The sequence below is a fragment of the Gossypium raimondii genome, chromosome 5 (assembly GCF_025698545.1).
Source record: "Gossypium raimondii isolate GPD5lz chromosome 5, ASM2569854v1, whole genome shotgun sequence".
NCBI classification, from domain to species: domain Eukaryota; kingdom Viridiplantae; phylum Streptophyta; class Magnoliopsida; order Malvales; family Malvaceae; genus Gossypium; species Gossypium raimondii.
Window position 1 is genome coordinate 50,256,943 of NC_068569.1, and position 14,408 is coordinate 50,271,350.

A 14,408-nucleotide genomic window follows, 5' to 3' on the forward strand; every position below is an offset into this window, starting at 1 on the left:
CAGAATTAGATTTAAATCAATGGTTCAATAGTAGGGATTAGTTAAAAATTGAATTAACAAAACTTTTAAAGACGCGACCTGAACTCCCAACCTCAAACACATAAGCAAAGCACAAAATCACAAATACATGAACTTAGTTACACTAAAACCCAACACCTAAATACTTAAATTTTTGGGGCGTTACATCTTACACATAAGGAGGTGAAAGACTGAGAATCAATGGGCGTTTCTTCCAACTCAGTCTAGTTGAAAACACAACATAAAATGTAAATATTACGAAAAACTTAATAAACAAATATTACTTGAAAAACTAGGGAATAACAATATTTGTAATGATATGATACCAAAATAAAAACAATACCACACCATAGAAATTTAAGTACAAATTTATAAGTATTGTATAGAATTGGACTTATAAATTGGTGAAGAAGTAGAAAGACTTAGTTGAGAAGCTGTTATTTCATTTTATTTACTGTTTATCAATTCATATTTGTTTGTTTGTTTTATAGATGTCTATTGATTCATATTAGTTGATAAAATCATATATACAACTGTAATGCCATATAATTTTAAATTAGAAAGATATATTTAATTACACAGATAAATATAATTCTAAACTTTTTACTTTTACATGGTAATATGTAAACTTCAAAGTATTAATATCAGTACAAAATATTATTAAACTGAAAATTAATTTGATTGGAAACCAATACATGAATCCAAATGTAAAGGAAAACTTTTACTTTTTTTCAATTTTAGAAATATAATATACATATATATGTAACACCCTAGACCCGACCTAGATGTTATGGCGAATCCGGAGATGTTACAAAGAAGGGTTTTGAAAACAGTGATATTTCGACCATCCATGTTTACTGTGGTTGTTAATAGTATATTGTATTTAGCTATTTTAGTTGTTGTTTAGTAAGGATTGTGATAAATCTTCATTATGTTAGCAACTCTCGAAATCTCTATGCAATTAAGAGACTTGTATAGGTTGATGCACAAATTATTAAGAGCATTTATATGTTCAAGTGAGGAACATTATTTTGCAAGAGTGCATTTGTGATTGTAAAATTTTGTATTGTGGTTCTGCAAACTAAGTTCTCTGAGGGAGAATTTAGTGGTGAGTGATCTAGTCTTCGAAGGTACAAGAGTGAGGAATCATCATTGGGGTGTGATACATTTAGGTTCACTGGTTGTAATTGTTTAAATATAGTGATTCTTCTCACTAAGCAAGGTTTCACAAACGTAGGGAAACTGAACTGCATAAACAAACTTTGATATTTACTATTTTGTTTTTGCTTATCACAGTGCTTGCAGAAGTACACACTTTTGTAGTCACTTTCAACACGAAGACAATTGTTTTGCAGACACAATGGCTATGGATGGATGGAAAGCTTATGGTTAAACTATTTTCTTTAAATCCACATTAGTATAAAATAAAATGTAAATTAACTTAAAATTTTAAAAAATTATTTTAATTTTTAAATCAAGCACTTTGATAGGTTAAAATTAACTATAAAATAATTTAGGAATTTTTAACCACAAAATAATTTAAAAACTCATGTAAACAAATGAAGAGTGCTTTTAATAAAGTTGATATTTATTTCTAGACAAGTGGCTAAGGGTATGACATTAGACTAAAACAAATAATTGTAAGTTTTGTCAAAATTCTTAGTTTTCTTTTTTCTAATAGTTAGTCCATTCATTTTTAATCTTTGATTACTGAGCAGAATTCACCTACTTTGTTTTTGCTTATAGCTCGATAAATCTGTCTTCAATTTCACGAATAAATGGTACATAATAACGAATAAATGGCATTCAATTTAAACATTCACAATGAATTAATCTTCAATTGAAAAATCACTATCATTTTCCTTTTGGGGCCATTCTATATCACTACCAATTGGCCATGCAGTTTCTTGAGCTGTAGCAGATTCTTCCACTATAATTTCATCAACTGATTGGCTTGCCTGCAAAGCAAATTAAACCTTCACTTATTACTGTTTGCTTGTGATGATTTATGATGAGGAAAGCAAAGCCAATTTTCCAAAATTGGACAAAGGATGACATATTAAGAACAAGAGCTGTGAATTGAAAATAATAATGCAACAATGATATCTAGAAAGAAATATTGACAGCCAACAGAAACCATTTACAGTTGATGCAATTTCATTTAGTCATTTAAAGCAAAAAAACAAAAACAAAAAAGAATTTCTCTCAGGCAGCCACAATAAAAATATTGCATTAATGCATAGAAATTAAAGCTTAGTATTGGGAGGATACATAGAGAAAATAATTGAATGGATGAATTTCTGTTTTAAAGCTTATTGTTGAGTTTGGAAGAGTAGTGTACCTGTGTTTTGGCATGCACTGCTTTCTCTGAATCAACACTAAATCTTGTGGTTATGTTGGGACAACCTTCTACTTGTAAATCCGTTAAAAATGGGAAAACAAAATGATAACCCACAGGACTGAAGCTCACGAGGTTTGGTAGCTCATCAAACTCTAAGGAGCGGAGATGAGGTAGGTGTATCACTTTCTCTTCGTCCTTACTCACATTTCCCTCATCTCCTTCAAACACCTGCTCTAATTTGGAGACCTTTTTAAGGTATAATTCATCTAGGTTTGGAAGGCCGCCATGAGCAAGAGTAATGGGGAAGAGACATTTCAAGTTTTTACAGTTCACGATTGTAATCCACTTCAAATTAGGGAAGCAAATAGGTTGGAGATGATGTTGTGATGAAGTTTGATCCTTCTCAATTATTTGCTCCAATTCCTCACAGTCAGATATATTCAACATCCACAATTGTGGCAAATTTCGAGCAATGGTAGGTGAGAAGATGTATCTCAACCTTCTGCAATCAATGACTGTCAATTGAGTGAGATTTTGAAAGTGTTCAACTTGGATGGGACCACTCCATATCACCCGCAATTCAGTTAGCTCGGACAACTATAGGAAGTTTAGACTTGAAAGATTATATCCAGAATATTCAAATAACTCTTCAAAATTGGAAATTGTTAAATATTCCATTCAGGGACTGTCACGTTGTTTATTTGCTTCTTTTCTGTCATCTCTGAGAACTCCAATACCTATAAATATATCATCAATTTAAGAATAAGCACAAGATTTCTTTTTCAATCTTTTATAGTCAAAGAATTCAAATTTTATAGTCAAAGAACTCAAATAATCATAAATTACAAAAAAAAAATCAACAAAAATATGGTGCAAAAACACAACATAAATAATATTACGTGGTACTAGATAATGTTTGCAATATATATATATATATATATATATATAAGAAAATAAAATGTCTTAACAATTTATTTGTAAATTATATATATATTTCTCATATAGATTATAAAAGTATTCAATTGAAATGTTATTTTATGTTACTGCTAATTGGTATTGTAAGTAACTAAACTACTTAAAGGTATATTTAGATTAGTTTTAGACCAAAATTCTACAATGAAAACTATTTTTGAAAGAGTTATACAAGCATTTATTTATTTTATACAAAAAAATCAAAAGGTGAAAATTTTAATAAATAATATATATAAGAAGGTCTTACTTGTATATTAGTTGGAACGATAAAGGGTGTCAATTGAGGACAATCTCTCACTCTTAACACCTGTAAAGATGGCGATGCCAGCACGATGTCGTTTCTATCCCTTCCTTTCAATTGAGGCAAATTAATTAACTCAACTTCACTCAATCGTTCAAGACCTTGAGACATTGAGATTAACACTTCTGGTCCTTGGATTATTTCTTGCAATTGGGAACAACTCTCTATCTTCAGAGTTTGCAATTGCCCAAGACTATTAGCAACACACATTGGGAAGAGAAATTTCAATTTGTTGCATTCTCTGACTTGTAATTTCCTTAGGCATTGGAAGCTTATGGTTGATACTTGTGAGTCTTGGATTATTTCTTCCATTCCAAAGCACCTCTCTATCTTCAGAGTTTGCAATTTCCCAAGACTATTAGCAACACACATTGTGAAGAGAAATTTCAACTTATTGCATTCTGTGACTTGTACTTCCCTTAGGCATTGGAAGCTTATGGTTGATACTTGCGAGTCTTGAATTATTTCTTCCATTCCAAAACAACTCTCTATCTTCAGAGTTTGCAAATTGGGCGCATTTAGTTGTTTAGAGCTACCTTGAGCAACAATAATTGGAAAGAGAGATTTCAAGCTTTCACATTCCAAGATATCAATTAGAATCAGATTTGGAAAGCAAATAGGTAGGGGATGATGTTGTGATGACGTTTGATCTTGCTCCAATTCCTCATATTTACATAAATGTAAATTGCTCAATTGTTCATTTGTCATCTTCCCAAACACCAGTTCCTATAAACATATCATCAATTTTCAATTTCAAAATGTTCAAAGATGTCAACAACCAACTTAACGTTTCATCAATTAATTTCCTTACAAAAAAAATATTTTACGTTAAATTAATATTATACTCCAAAAATGTGGTACAGAAACAGTCATAAATAATATTACATAATCTGTACATATAAATTATTGGATAGGTGTAACAACGCAATTGAGAATTGCTTAAACTCATTTTCATATATTAATACAAAAATAAAAAACCACCTATGTAAAAGGTTATATTTAAAAATACAAATTCTAAAATCATCCATAATTCCTTCCCACATTTAAATAGAGAGATAAACATGCTTGAGTGCGCTCGAACCCACATCCTCCTATTCACACAATAATATCGATACCAACCAAACTAAAATTTATATATAATTTTATATAGCTTATTTTTGTTTACCGACTTAATAGTATAATATTTTTTTGATAATCAACTAATTTGTTTAAAAGGTTATTTAGATTAGTTTTAGACCAAAGTTATAAAATAAAATCTATCTTTTAAACAACTATTCAAACAACAAATTATTAAAAAAAAAACAAATAAATAAATAATATAAAACAAAAGGAAAAATCTTACTTGTATCGTAGTCGAAATAATAAAATATGTCAATTGAGGATAATTGTGCACTTTTAACTTCTGCAAAGATAATTGTGTGAGCATAATGTCGTTCACATCCCTTTCTTTCAATTGAGGCAAATCAATCAACGAAACCTAAAATGAAAAGCATAATCAAATTTTCCAATCTTTGACCATGGGATAATAAGGAAAAAAAATGTCAAGTTATTGCAGTGAGATACACATACTTCCTTTAGACTTTGGAGTAGACATTTGTATGCCACTTGTCGGTCTTGGATTATATCTTCCAATTGCGAGCAACTCATTATCTTCAAAGTATGCAGTTGCCCAAGGCTATTAGCAACACACATTGGGAAGATATATTTCAAATTATTGCATCTCTGTATTTCAACAATCTTCAGACTTTGGAGGCTTAAATAACGACTGGCCCTTCTTGTTCTATGCTCCTCAATTCAGCAATTGGGAATAACACTTGCATCTCACCACAATCTGAAACTATAACCTCTTCAAGCTTTTGTAGAAAACCTTGCGGCTGGGGAGCATTGCACATCTCTTCCAAATGAAACATATGACTTAATGATAACTTTCTCAAATTAGAGAGTGCAGTGATTGGCACTTGCTGCTTTGATGCATCAATTAGGCATTGCATAGAGTGGCACTGTCGAAGATCTAGAGAAGTCAACTTTCTAAATCCCAAGTCCAAGCTCGGAATAAGGTTTGGGTGACCCTCCACATCACCCAATTCAAGAGATTCTACATCTTCAAGCAGTTGCTTGCATGCATCTACAGACTTATCGATTCTCAAAGATCTTGAGATTGGCCAAGTTTCAAGGTCCCTCTTTCGGTACCGCAGTTCTCTTTTTATGCCAATGCAAACATCAAAGCTCCATAATCTACGAAGCACAAAGCCATCTTTAAGATGTTCAGAAGAAATATCCAATGATATTACAGCCAACTTTGGCAATGAATTCAACTCTGATAGGCTGGAATAGCTTTCCACTTTAGTTGAATTCTCAGTCGCCCATTTTAAGGAACTACAAGCATGCAAGTATAGTTCTTCTAAATCGGACAATCTTTGTATTAAATTAGGAGGGAATCCTTCAAGGTTATAGCAATACGATAAATCCAACCGTCTTAGATTTTCTAGATCACCAGCTTCAGTCGATAATTCAATGATATCAGATCCACTTAAAGAGAGAATATGAAGTGACTTCAGCTTCCCAAGCATCGAGATGTCAGAGAGTTGACAATCAATCAAACACAGAGTTCGAAGGTTCATATTCAACTTAAATGCAGCTAGAGATATCGATTGATCTTTCAAAGCACAAACTTGTAATGCCTTCATACCCTCAAAGAATTCGCTTGAAGTTTCCACGAAACTACCAAGTAAAAGAAGTTTGAGGTATGGAAAACCCACTCCTTTAGGCAGTTCATCCGTTTGATCAGTTTCGAAGGAGATTGCTGTGTAATGCTTGAAACTTTCATCCATCGGGAGTGTTTCAACAGTCCCAAAAGAAATCTCCTCTCTTGAAGATGCTATCTACAAAGCAAATTCGCGAACCACATCATGCATTTTGACATGCCTTTCTCCGCAATCTAGCAACAAACCGGAGTTCTTGAGGGTCTCAATTGATGCAAGCACTTCACTTCTAACATCTTTAATTGAGTCCATGCCTTTATACAACTCCAGTCCCCATGCATATCCTACCAAGTTCTCCACATAAATCTCATCATCTTCAGGAAATAAACAGCACAACAAGAAACATGTCTTGGTCTCCATATTCTTCAAGTAGTCGAAGCTCGCCTCAAGACATACATAGGCATTTTCTTCATTAACATCCTCAATTTCAGTCAATCTACGATCTTCGAGTCTCCGGTGTGCGGCTTGCCACCAATGATGGGTTTTACCTTTCAAGGCACTGCCCAGCGGAACTATAGCTATAGGCAAACCCCCGCATTTTTTGACAATTTGATTTGCTAGGATTTTAATAGAATCATCAGAAGAGCCATCTAGACCTGCTTTCTTTTCAAACAGAGTCCAAGCTTCATCATCATTCAAACAGCCAAGTTGTACCACGTTTTGACAATCCATAGCTTGACATACTTGTTGACGGTGTGTTGTTAAAAGAACTTTGCAGCCTTTATGATCATCCCCAATTGGAATTCCTATCTTCTCCTTTAAGTTGATAGATTCCCAAATATCATCAAGGATGATAAGAATCCTCGGTTCATTCTTCAGCCTTAACCATAATTCTTGCTCGGATCTTCTTCCTTGTTCATTCTTCATAGCAAAGCCTATGTATTGTGCAATTTGACCTTGAATTCTCTCAAGATTTGGCTTTTGAGACACAGTCGTAATCACAACTTTGTCAAACAAATTCAGTTTTTGAGCTTGACTTCCAACTTCACGAGCCAGGGTGGTCTTGCCCACCCCTCCCATCCCCCACAACCCAATCATGTTGATATTCTCATCTTTTAAGGCTTCAATGATTTGATAGAATGCAGTCTCTGAAGATTTCGAAAACACAAATTCCTTAGAACATAGGAAATCTATAGTGGGAAGGGCAGTAGGAGCAGGGTAACCGACTGGTCCAAGTTGACCAAATTTGTCCAAAAGCTAAGAGATATCCGGGATTTTCTTCATTGCTTTCTTGCTTAATTGATATCTCCAACTCCAATTAGGACACCAAATGAGACACCTCTTATTCAGTTGGATTTCCTCCTCCAGAGTTCCCATATCCGACAGTGTTTCGTCTGCCCTTGATTGCAAGTTCTGTACATCATTTTCAATTAGTAGAAGCCGAATTTTAGCATCCTCAATCATATGTAGTAGACGATCTCGTGCATCTGCAAGTTCACGCTTTTTCTCTCGGAGCTTTTCAACATTGTCATGAAAGCGACGGACATAATCAAGTTGACGTCCTACCGGCTTCACTACACAGTCCACAACCAGTGTTCCAACGGTGTTAGAAAGAGCAGCCTCACAAAATCCGCAACCCATGCTTGACAAGCTCAAATTGAAGAAGGATTCAAAGTCTGAGAATCAATGGGCTTTTCTTCCAACTTAGTCCAGCTGAAAACATAACACCAAATGCGAATATTATTAGAAACTTAATAAAAAAAACATTACTTGAAAACTAGAGAAAAACAAATTTATACATTAGAAATTTAAATACAAGTATTGTATAGAATTGGGTAGAAAAGTATAAAGGAAAGCAAGAGTTAGATGAGAAGTTTCTATTTCATTTTATCAATTCATATTAGTTGATAAAATCATATATACAATTCGAGTGTAATGCCATATAATTATAAATTGGAAATATATATTTTATTACACAGATAAATATAATTCTAATGATTAAAATTAATTAAACTAAGTCTATGTACTTTTTATTAATTTATTTAAATTTGAAAAAAATTTAAAACTAAAACTACCCAATAGTAATTGTTGAGTTTTTATCTCTACTAAATTTGGTTTATTGAGTTGAAAGTGACACCATAAGTCGCTGTCATATATATAGATTTAATATTCAAATAAAACAATTTAAAAATAGTATTTAAGAATAAAAACAAAACCAGTTGAAATATTTTTATAAATATATTTTTAATATAAAATATTTCTGTTTGTGATAAAGTCTAGTAGATATAGACCATATAGAATTGGTTTCTCTATTTTATTTAATGAAATGAACTTTATAGCTTTTATTTCATTTTGTTTGTTTTATTTTGTCAATTCATTTAAATTTATAAAATTAAGAGTGAGTAAAACTCAATTTGATTTGAAAAATTGAATTTCAAGTTAATTGAATCGATTTGACAATTCAATAATAGATTAGTGTAAATACCTCTTTAATCTCTATCAAATTTGAAAATGAGCAAATTGGTTTTTTCAACAAAATTACAAAAAAATTAAAATAATTTTAAAAATTGAAAATATTTATAAAAATTCTAACTTTTTAATAATTTTAAAAATTCCTAAAATAAGAATTTTGGAACCTAAATAAGTTAATTAATGATTGAAGTTTATTTATTTTTCTTTAAAAGTTTTTAAAATATATATGGTTTCAAATTTAAGTGGTTTAACATGTAATTAGTTATACGGTAATAATATTTTAATTTGACGTGTTTAATTTTTAATTTAACTTTAAAATTTTACTCAATTCAATTTTATTTCACTTTACTCAATTCGAAAAAATTCAAATCAAATTAGGATAATAAAATAGGACTCATCAACTCGATTAATTTAAAATTTTAGACTCGATTTGATCCAACGTTGATCCTAAATAAAATCATATACATGTGTGTAATGTGATATAATTATAAATAAAAAGGACAGAAAATTAGTTATAACAACGATGGAAACATATCCACTTACCACTTCCAAATGAAGTTGTAACTCCAAGAATTTGATGGTCAAAATAAAAAGTCCAAACACTCTTTTGGCTCTGATTTGCTTCAAGAAGAACATAAAAAGATGAGATGAGATCAAATATATATATATATATATATATAAACACAAATATAAAGAGATTTACCTCACTTGGGTACTTCAAAATCAAACTACACTTTCTGTTGAGAAGATTCTTAATTACCACTTCAAATCAATCAAATGGGATTTGAAGGTTGGTTTTTTTTTTCTTTTTTTGAGCAAAAGAACTTGAAGATATTTTTTATCTTTAAGGAAAGGGAAATAAAAAAAACAAGAAATAGAAATAGAAATCAAGGTTGAACTAAAATAAGGAGAAACCTTCACAAAGAAATTGAAGTTGATCTGCCTCGAAAATTCAACAAACTGGGTTTTCTTGATTTTGTAGCCAAAGAATTTGTGCTATGAGATTACTGCAATATTGGGATCTAAATTAATGAAGTCGGTACTGTTTGGTTTGCTAATGGCCCCATGCATTCATTTTGCAATTAAGACCAACAAAGACATGACAGGATAGGAGATAACTTCCAAAAAGGTAAGTCTTTGGGTCATATTTTTACCCTGGTTTGCTCTATTAGAAAAGGGTTAATTACATTAAGCATCCTTAAATTGTGACCATCAATTTAAATTGGTCCTTAAACATTAGATTATTCTAATTACATCCCTAATTTATCGATGTTATATCAATCGAGTCCTTTTGTTATTACAATAGTTAAATGACATATCAAATCTTACATAGCTAAATTTAAAATAAAAATTTTAAATAAATAGAATTGTGTTACATAACTTTTAAAATTAAAACAAAAATTAAGTAAAACTAATTTTTTTAAAAAAGTGATAATAAAATTTCCATTTCAAAACCTCAAAACTAAAGTTTTAAAACATTTATTTTATAATATTCATTTTTAAAATTTTCATTTTAAATTATTATGTCACATTAGATGTAACATGTCATTTAATGATTAAATTGGGTAAAACGACCTTTCTAGTCCATCTCAATTTTGATATTGAGAAAATTTGTCTCTCTAAAAAAATCGAACCAATCTAATCCCTATCAATTTCGAAAGTGACCGAATAAGGACAATTTTCATAAATTTGATTGGTATAATAACAAATTTAGCTCTCAAAGTTAACACATTCTATCAATTTAGTCATGATTTAATAAATTCAGCTCTTAATATTTTTATAAACATGTAAATATTAAGACTAAATTTATTACTTTTTTTTAAAATCAAGACGAAACTAACAAAATTACAATTTATTCATAGATATTTTCAAATTTTTTGTTGAAGATATATTTTATTAATTCATAGATATACAAAATAAAAATATGGTCTCGCCTGAAAATCTATAAATCTTGATTAATATATTTGATTAATTCATATATTTTAAAAATCATGGATTTGGCAATTTTAAAACAATCATGGATTTCAATTTAATCATAGATATTTTCATATATTCTTTTGTTGTGACCCAAGTAAATGGAAAATATACTCACTTACCACTTCAAAATGAAGTAAAGATTCCAAGAATTTGAGTGTGGATAAGAAAATTCCAAACAGTCTTTTTAGCTCTGTTTTAGTTCAAGAAAAACATAAAAACATAATATTAGATCAATAAATATATAACAAATTTATATATAGAAAATCACAATTAAACTTGGCGGTTGGTTTGCCAATGGCCCCATGCATTTGTTTTGCAATTAAAGACTTGACAGGACAAGAGAGGAGACAACTAGAAAAGTGTGAAAGTCTTTGGGTCAGTTTTCACTTTTTCACCGTTACAAAATTATACATTTATGTTTTTCATATTTGTTTCATTTGAAGCGTCTTTCAAGAAAAAAATATTTTTTTCTTCTTATTTTTCATTTGCTATCAGGAATGAAGAAGAGTTTTCTTTATTCAAAGTGATTTTTCTATTATTTTGCAAATTCTAGAGATAAATTTCCAATGTTTATGTTATATAACTAGTTTTTTCTTCAAAATTAACAATGAATAGAATATACTTTTTTTGAAATTTCATACCAAGTCATGGATTTGGTATCTTCAACAAAATGTTGAGCTTTACATAACATGTTCTATTGTCATTTTGGTATTTCTTTCTGTAATCAAAATAATGTATGAAAGATAAAATATATAATTAATGCATCACTTTTTAGAAAATTTTAAGCAAGGATCATTAACGGTCTCAATTGTAACAGCCCAGTTTAGACTTTAGTCGGATAGTGATTTCTGGACCACAAATTCGAGTTAAAAAAATTTTAATATTATTTTTCGTACTTAAAGTATGTGCATTAGTATGTGTGAAATTTTTGTGATTTAATTTATTCGTTTGTGTGTTTAATTTGATAAAAAGGATTTAATTGCGTAAAGTGAAAATTTTGAGGTCTATTTGTTAAAGGCATTAAATTGATATAAAATGGAAATGTGGAGCACTTGCATGTCAATTATTCCATTAATAATAGTGGTGGACAAGACCAGGTTAGGTGAATTTTTTTATGTTAAGTTATTAAGGACAAAATAGTAAATGATGTTTTAATGTTTATTAAATTAAAATAAAAATGCATTAGTGGCCATTTTGGTGTTCATCTTGCCGAATGTTGAAGAAAGAATACCCATGGAAGCATTTTAGGTTTCGCTACATTCATAGCTAGATTAAGATCAAGAAAAGAGGAAATCAGAATTGGATCGGGGGAAATCAACAGTGATCGAATAGTCGTTCCAGTCCGTTTGTCTTCGTCTGAGGTAAGTTCATAAGTAAATAATTGCCGTTAATTTGAATATATATGTATTATAAATGCTGAATTATTTTATGCGTGGGAGAATTGTTTATGAGTTGATACGATTGAATTAAAACATCTAATAGCCCGTACGAACCATAGGATTTTGATATGTGATTTTGTGTAAGACCACGTCTGGGACGTTGGCTTCGATTTGAGATTTACGTGTAAGACCATGTTTGGGACATTGACATCGTATTTGATTACGTGTAAGACCTTGTCTGGGATAGTGGCATTGTTATTTGATTACATGTAAGACCACATCTGGGACGTTGGTATTGTACGAGTTTTTTTAGCTAACCGAGTATCCTTTTTGAGTCCGAATGGTTCTACGGGCAAAGACATGGCAAGACCAAATATGAATTCAATTTAAACGAATCAGGTAAGTTTGAGTTATATGAAGTTTGGAATTAAAAGTAAGTTTTGTGGTATAACATGAAAATGTGAACTAATTGTTTAAATGTGATTATATATATATATATGTGTGTGTGTGTTTAAGATTGAGAGTATTCGGCCTAATTGTGTGAATTATACATGTTCTTTGATAAATTATTTGCTTATAACTTACTAAGCTATTTAAGCTTACCGTGTGTTTGCTCATTCGTTGTTGTAGATTTTGGAAGCTAGTTACGAGCTCAGGGATCATCAAGAATCATCGTCACACTATTGACTACCATTTGGTACTTTTAAAGTTTTAAATTTTGAACATATGGCATGTATAGGCTAGATTAAATATATTGGGTTTTGAAGTTGTATATATATAAATAGCCATGCGAAAATGGCTTGATCTTAATGCTAATATGCTAATGTTTAAGTAATTTTGGGACATGGTATATATGTGTGGTATGCTTGGTATATGAATTCGGTATGATGAAAAGATGTATATGTATATATGGTTCATGATTAGTTCATTTTGGTAAGCTTGTTATAAGGATGATGGATTTGTTTTGGTTATGTTTTGTTAATGATGTTATGATAGTGACTTTGGGTCATGTATTAGATAAACTTGTAAGTATGATTTATAGTATAATTTATGTGTGGAATGGTTTTGAGATTTGGCTTGATTAAATAGGTAAGAAGATAGAAAGATGAGTATATCAATGATGGTGTAAATGCTATTTGGGTACAATTTAGAATGGTAATTAACATATATGTTTTAAAATGGATTGGTTTGATCATTTGAGGCTAAATTTTAATAACTGAATATAGGGATACTTGATTTGTTGTGTTTATGTGTTTTGGGGCATGATAATTAGCATGTGAATTAGTGTATTTAAAATTGTTTAACGTGGCTATAGTGTAATGCATATATGTTAGTAATGTTTATAATTGTATTTGGTTGTATAATGAAGCTTGCTTATGTTCTATATTTATATGCCTAATAAGGTGTGTGAAAAGTTTAACCTAAGTAAATGTGCATATGCATAACATATAAATTGCTATTTGTTTATAAATTATTTAATGAGTTGGGTTAGCCATGATTTAGTATTTGAATTTAGAAATAATTTTGTTTTAAAGTGTTATGCATATATATATATATATATATATATATATATATATATATATATATATATATATATATAAAATGATATGGTTGATACTTAATTAATCATATGGATTGTTATGACTTAGTATGCATATGTACATAGTTTATAAAATAGCATGGCTAAAATTTGCTAATGATATAAATATATGCAATGAATGTTTTGACATGAAATTAGTGAATATGTTGTAATGAAATAAGCTTGATTATATATATATATATATATATATATATATATAAATATTCGAATGATATGAATATGATATTAAATAGGTTCGGACAATCGATTCGTAAAGCATGCAATGTTGTATTGATGTATATTAATTGAGCTAAATAGGTGATTAAATTAATAATATTGATTTCTTAAAATTTTAATACATAAATTGCTTATGTATTATAATTATTAAGGTATGATTAATTATAGTTGGATAAGTGATCTATATGTGCCAATGTTATTTATATGATTGGGCTGCTAGTTATAACTCGAGTTTTTTAAAATAAATAAATAAATAAATAATTTCGTGCTTGAGTTAATATAATTTGTTCATAAATCAAAATGAATGATTGTTCTGAGTTGTGTTTAGGTCGGTAATGCTTCGTGACCCTAATCCGGCGACAGATACGGGTTAAAAGTGTTACATCAATAGTTTTATGGGTAAATTACAATCAAATCATTAAATTATTAA

The 14,408-nt window shown here is 30.0% G+C and overlaps 2 protein-coding genes across 3 annotated transcripts; both read right to left on the reverse strand.

Annotated features, from left to right (window-relative positions):
* Positions 1-1,729: 1,729 nt before the first annotated feature.
* Positions 1,730-9,809, reverse strand: LOC105766392 (disease resistance protein RPS2). 2 transcript variants are annotated; one of them, XM_052630033.1, is made up of 7 exons: positions 9,510-9,809; positions 9,350-9,427; positions 5,202-8,047; positions 4,975-5,109; positions 3,579-4,358; positions 2,360-3,096; positions 1,730-1,976 (listed from the first exon to the last, which is right to left on the reverse strand). In XM_052630033.1, exon 3 carries the CDS (start codon positions 6,461-6,463, stop codon positions 5,387-5,389), a length of 1,077 nt encoding a protein of 358 aa, XP_052485993.1. In that variant the 5' UTR covers positions 6,464-8,047; positions 9,350-9,427; positions 9,510-9,809; the 3' UTR covers positions 1,730-1,976; positions 2,360-3,096; positions 3,579-4,358; positions 4,975-5,109; positions 5,202-5,386. The 2 variants fall into 2 exon arrangements, with proteins under 2 accessions (XP_052485993.1, XP_012441301.1); XM_012585847.2 differs by having other exon boundaries at positions 1,785-1,976; positions 9,510-9,801.
* LOC105767158 (disease resistance protein At4g27190-like) lies at positions 6,515-7,975 on the reverse strand. Its single transcript, XM_012586666.2, has 2 exons — positions 7,648-7,975; positions 6,515-7,560 (listed from the first exon to the last, which is right to left on the reverse strand). The coding sequence occupies exons 1-2, from the start codon at positions 7,973-7,975 to the stop codon at positions 6,515-6,517; spliced, it is 1,374 nt and encodes a 457-aa protein (XP_012442120.2).
* Positions 9,810-14,408: the final 4,599 nt, after the last annotated feature.

Bases quoted from the DNA above. Each gene is read 5' to 3' on its own strand.
- LOC105766392 (XM_012585847.2), bottom strand. From the start codon at position 5,324: ATGTGTGTTGCTAATAGCCTTGGGCAACTGCATACTTTGAAGATAATG. The intron at 4,359-4,974 runs GTAAGATTTTTC...ATATGTTTATAG, and splicing joins TTATTTCGACTACGATACAA to GAACTGGTGTTTGGGAAGAT. The intron at 3,097-3,578 runs GTAAGACCTTCT...ATATATTTATAG, and splicing joins TCGTTCCAACTAATATACAA to GTATTGGAGTTCTCAGAGAT.
- LOC105767158 (XM_012586666.2), bottom strand. From the start codon at position 7,975: ATGGGTTGCGGATTTTGTGAGGCTGCTCTTTCTAACACCGTTGGAACA. The intron at 7,561-7,647 runs GTTGGAGATATC...AACTTGGACCAG, and splicing joins CATTTGGTGTCCTAATTGGA to TCGGTTACCCTGCTCCTACT.